Source organism: Apaloderma vittatum, unplaced genomic scaffold, assembly GCF_000703405.1.
Source record: "Apaloderma vittatum isolate BGI_N311 unplaced genomic scaffold, ASM70340v1 scaffold10889, whole genome shotgun sequence".
Taxonomy (NCBI): Eukaryota; Metazoa; Chordata; class Aves; order Trogoniformes; family Trogonidae; genus Apaloderma; species Apaloderma vittatum.
The window spans coordinates 17,203-22,938 of NW_009734644.1; the positions used below are offsets into that span (position 1 = coordinate 17,203).

A 5,736-nucleotide genomic window follows, 5' to 3' on the forward strand; every position below is an offset into this window, starting at 1 on the left:
CTGCTGAAGGGGGCTACACAAAGGTAGCAAAGTGCTATCACTCTCAGGTGACTGAGACCTGTCTTCTCCTTCTGCATTTTGATCTTAGACAGGTTAATGATCACTTGGAGAGCTCATTTTAAATTCAAACCCTTTCTCAGTTACGTTGCACTTTACATGCATCCTACAGAACCCAGAGAAAAAATAGATTTTATTTGGAGTGACCTGGAGCTATATTTCTCTCAAACTGCGTATTTATGAGACATCACAGATTTAAAAAAAAAGAAAGAAAAAAAGTGCCTACCACATTCAAAGGGAAAATATAGAAGCAAAAATACAGAACTTCCAAAATCCTTTGTATATTCAGTTGTAATGACATAATTCACTTTCAAAACCCATAACTATATTCTCTTGGCTTTTTGTTTTCAAACAGGCTGTCTGTCGAAACAACGGCTTCTTCTCTTACCAAATGCCCACCTGGTTTGGCACTACCAAATATGTAAAACCTCTTGTCCAGAAGTTGTGTTCGCACGAGCAGATGTTGTGCAGCAAGACCTGCTACAACTCCGTCAACATCGGTTTCTTGATCGATGGCTCCAGCAGTATCGGAGAGAGCAATTTCCGCATCGTGCTTGAATTCATCAGCAACGTGGCAAAGGCTTTTGAGATCTCCGACATCGGTTCCAAGGTCGCAGCCGTGCAGTTCACATATGACCAGCGTACCGAGTTCGGCTTCACCGACTACGCCACCAAAGAAAAGGTCCTCTCGGCTATCCGGAACATTCGGTACATGAGCGGTGGCACTGCCACCGGGGATGCCATTTCTTTCACAACCAGAAATGTGTTTGGGCCCGTGAAAGATGGTCCTAACAAAAATTTCCTCATTGTTTTGACTGACGGTCAGTCTTATGACGATGTTAGAGGACCTGCTGCTGCGGCACAAAAAGCAGGTAAATGGTGTGTCTTTAAAAGCAGTGTCTGCTGTATTGTAAATATTAAAATCTTAAAGATTGCAAAGACAGCCCCAGTGAGCAAATCAAATATCATGCTGTTTTCCATTAGGATGAAAAATTCAGTTCCGTGGAGCCAGGTGTGAGTAGACTCATTCATGGCAGCTTAATGAAAAACATGCACCCACTCTTATTTCCCTAAACAGGAGATAAATTAGTAGATTAAAAATAAAGCTAAGTCACAAAGCTCCAATCAGCGGTGCCACCCAATAGAGCATGACTCCTGCTCTCCATCATCATGTAGGAAGGAAATTATCAGCTCTGGCCACAAAGCTTAGTGGGCTGATGCTTAAAAGCAGTAAGCATACAGGTATTTTTTGATCCAAACGTATTCTTTTAATGGTTTCACACATCGTAACTTTTGTTTCAAGACTGATATTATAACTTGCTACAAAAACAACTAAGAAACTAGCACTTAAGATAGGCAGTATTGTCTTTAGGATCTTTATCGAGACAAATCATCTCATTCCTGATATTTTGTGGCAAAATCTAATAAACTTTCATAGACTGTAGGTATTGAAACACTTTTTTGATCCAGATTAATTTACAGATGTAAAAATGACTGTTTTTCTTGTATCCACAGGCAAAATGCTCTTACTATCTTTCTTTTCTTACTGTAGGAATAACCATCTTCTCTGTTGGGGTTGCCTGGGCACCGCTGGATGATCTGAAGGACATGGCTTCTGAACCAAGAGAATCTCATACTTTCTTCACTAGGGAGTTCACGGGGTTGGAGCAGATGGTTCCTGATATTATTAGAGGCATCTGTAAAGATTTTTTGGACTCTAAACAGTAAAGAAACCTCTGCTGTTGGATATTACTACTTTGAAACTAAAAATCATGAAACTGAAATGGTCCCTCTAGAGTACAAATGTTTTTATACATACTATCATAACGCAAGGGAAGAAGGGCCTGTAGTCAGGCAAAGATTCTTGTCAGCTTGTTAGAAGTTGTCCTTAATACTGGAGCACAGAATTTGGCCAACAGCTATTATTTTCAATACTTACATAGTACCCTCAAGTTTAAAGCTATGCATATTGTGCACTTAAGGCTATCAGGTATCAGCAGAGGAAACAATGCAGCTTTGACACTTTTGCTACCACTTGCTAGATGTCTTCTTACTAGCTAAAAATAATATCATTTTAAATACATAGTACTACCTTCCAGAAGCCTTCTGTAGCTTACGATTCCGTATCTTTTCAAGGAGTTTTGCTGATAGCGTGAAGTACTTTCAGTGCTTCGGTTGCGCGACATCTATTATTGCCAGGCGATTTACGAAAAGATGTGAGAGATTGTAACTAAAAGGTCTATTTTTACTAGTTGTGGGTTTGCTATTGTGAATGATACTGTCATCTAGTTGGCAAAGTTTACATCAAAGGACATTTAACTTCTACCCACAGATTTCTGTGGATTGATGTTGTTTGGTTCTCTTGGCACAGATTTTGAAAGATATTTAAGGCACAGTAGTTCCTTTTGAGGATCTAGATCCTAACACATTAGCTGATACTACTGTTAACACCACTGAAGCCAACAGCGATATTCCTAATATATCTGGTTACTGGGTCTTTTCCTGTCTAATGTCTTGTACTGTCTTGACTTTACAAAGTTGTTATTGGCCAGACAGTTAGAAATCTTGGGTAAAGAGATTAAATTAGACCACACAGAGAACTAAAATAATTCAAATTCAAATCCAAAGGTATCTCAGACCTTGAAACCTAACGGATTTGTATCAGGTTCCATGGTTAGAAAATAAGAGAGTAGACAGACATGTACGTGGGATTCAGTAGTTCACAGAATAACAACTTCCTAATGCTAGTAAAAGCATCTTTAAAGATGTGTGAGGTTCTCTGAAGATGAAAAAAGAGTTTTCAAGAAAAAAAGGCTTTAATTTGATTACATACCTAGTACTGCATTGATATATTTACACCTAAATGTGTGTGGTTAAAATAATGTAATATTCACTGAGTGATTCCAGATTCCTGGTGTGAATAATGCACTTCAAGTATTCTTCAGAAAATAAAAGTTTTTTGCAAGTAAAATACACAGTAGAAAACAAAACAGCACTTTCCCTATCAGGCTAGGGTTTCCCTTCCCCCTACTATTGATTGTAAAATTCTTAGCAGTTACGGAGTGGCACAGAAGGGATTTATTCATCAGGCTTTTGTTGTGCATTTTTTAATAACTTATGACTTGCTATATATTACACTAAACATGAATGGCAAAGATTTCTTGTATTTTTCTATTAATTATCCTTAATTTTGTTATGAATACTCTTATAGATAAGAGTATTAAGCTATTGCTGTATAAATTCATATGCAGTATCGACTTTGTGCAAAAGTTCAATTTATTTAGTTTGTAAACTTTTTATAGAAATACATATTGCAAAAAAACCCTGGGGCTGTTGCTATCTGGTTTAATATCCTGTAACACAAAAGTGTTTTTCTGTGGAATCATCTCACGTAGTATAGCTTAAGTTGCATGCGATGCTTCCTAACTGTCTGTATCATCTTAAATGCCAATTTGCCAAGAAAAAAGAAAATCTTACATCATCCTCAAAGAGCAAGGATACTATTTTTACAAATATTTTAATTCAAATGAGTCGATATCAAAATTTTAGTCATTGTTCATATGAGGAATGATGCTAGATAAATCTTCTGAATATAAATCACATGCGAGTTAGTAGAATCACATTGTCCATCGTACTTTGCTTTTACTATTGCAAAGAAGGAGGCAGCTCTACTCCTGTCATTCATTCATCAAGGAAAAAGCATGTCAGGATCTCTGAAATCTGCAGAGCTAAATGTCCAGATACTTCCACTTCACAGAAACGGTGATGCCACATTACTTGCACCCTTCATACAGCCCAGAAAATACTTTTAAATATATGAAGTTTACATGTCAGCAAGCATCAGTGAGCATAGCTTTGATCTGGAAAAAAACATGGGTGGTCTATGGATAACAGGACTGAGACCTGGTGAGATACAGAGTCAGGGTGGAAAGGAAGGGACTGTGCTGCAAGCAGAGGGTAAGTTTGGAGGACAAACCGCGCGGCAGAGGGTAGCAGACACGCTCTGAAGCTCTCTTTGGGGTAAGAAGGCAGGTAAAGCCACAGTATGAGGGTTCAGATTGATGCTGCTGGACCAAGCAGTTCAAAGAACCTGAAACAGAGCTGCAGCAAACTCCGTTTGGGAACATCGCCACGGGTGTTAGATCAGTCAAGAATACGGCCTGCAGGGTACCAGCTCTGTGCTCTGGTGACTGACGCAAACCTGTCTGACGAAAACCGGGGCGAGGGGGTGGGGCTGGCTGATATTGAAAAGGTCACTTCCAACGCAAACCACTCTCTGATTTCTGAGCCCTGTTTCCCTCAGTGGCACTCACAAGTCTCAGGGGGCCTCAGATTTGCAGCTCCACTGCTGCTGACATACCACTGCACATAAAAATACATAATTAAGATCCCTTCACTCACAAAAGAGTAGAAGATTCTGAGCTTAGCAGGTTAGGTACTTAAAGCAGCTCTCAGAGCTGTTTCTGAATGTTACATCAAATACTAGTTAACACAGACTAAAGTTCATCCTTCTCTGCGGAGCTCTCAGACCAACCTAAATTTACAAAGTTCTATTAATCTTCTGTCCTAAATAAATTGAAATTTTGGTACGATGATATCTTCCAGCAACGGCTGCAACCTCTATCCATGCACTGGTGAGGACTTACGCCTGAGCACTGGAGTTGTTCAGTCCCAGAAGACCGAGGAAGACAACAAATCTCTTTCTTACACTTCCTGGGTGAATTCTTTACTCATAGGCTATTGCATAAGTGGAAGAAGCACACAACCTCCTCTGTCACTGGTAGCGTGGCCACTCTCCATCCTGGAAGGAAACTCAGGCCAGGGTCTCTGATTCTGCTTCCAAGGCACCTCAAACTTTACACCTCACACAAACCTTAAGCATTTAGATCCTCTCTGACCACAAATTGCCTTGTATATATATATATATATGTTGATAGCACAATGCTTTTCTAGCTATATGCTTGTCTGACAAGTGCAGTATATGGGAAAAACAAGTGTACGGTCCAGGTCAGTAAGCTACAGAGAAGTCTTCACACTGCCAATCCTGCGACCTGGTAGTAAAAGTCTTGTATATTACATCCTCAAGCAGAGTGCAAGAAGAACAGGTCTCAGAAGTTGACCTTTATCACTGTTTATGAAACTATTAATATTGAACCAGCAAGGAACAAGAAAGACCAAAAAAAACCCAGTAAGGCCATCCTAACATTCTTAACAGAAAAAAAAAAATTACTTTAAAAGTATTTACCTTACTTATCAAAATCAATGCCAAAAAAGAAGAGCGATGTAGTAACCAGTGAAAAAACATTTGCATCAAAAGCCAATGACTACAATTTACAAAATAATTTTGATATTGGAAGAGAGAAGGAAGAACGAAGGTGGTTTTTTGACACATATGAAGTATAGTTTCACCACAACAGTAGTTTCTCCCATAAATGTTTTTAATTACTTCTATTTGCATTTCACATTAGTGTTGTCAGATAAGCCTTCTCTTCTACCAGGTATTGCCCCATACAATACAAATATTGCATTTTCATTTCTGTTCTGAAAAGTGGTGACGTCTTATACCTTGATTTTAAAGCTCTAAGGGAGCAAGTCTCAATATCACTATCCAGCTCCACCAGTTCTGTCAGCACTTTCCTTCCTTTCATAAGGCTGAAGGGTAAGTCAGCTCCAGAAACC

At 39.1% G+C, this 5,736-nt stretch overlaps 1 protein-coding gene across 1 annotated transcript in view; it reads left to right on the plus strand.

Annotated features, from left to right (window-relative positions):
* The window catches only part of COCH (cochlin), a gene marked incomplete at its 5' end in the record, with an annotated part of 14,757 nt that extends 12,972 nt beyond the window's left edge, over positions 1-1,785 (plus strand). The window contains 2 exons of the mRNA XM_009876353.1: positions 413-929; positions 1,610-1,785. Coding sequence (XP_009874655.1) covers positions 413-929; positions 1,610-1,785 — 693 coding nt within the window. The remainder of the gene's footprint in view (positions 1-412; positions 930-1,609) is intronic.
* Between the last annotated feature and the right edge of the window lie 3,951 nt (positions 1,786-5,736).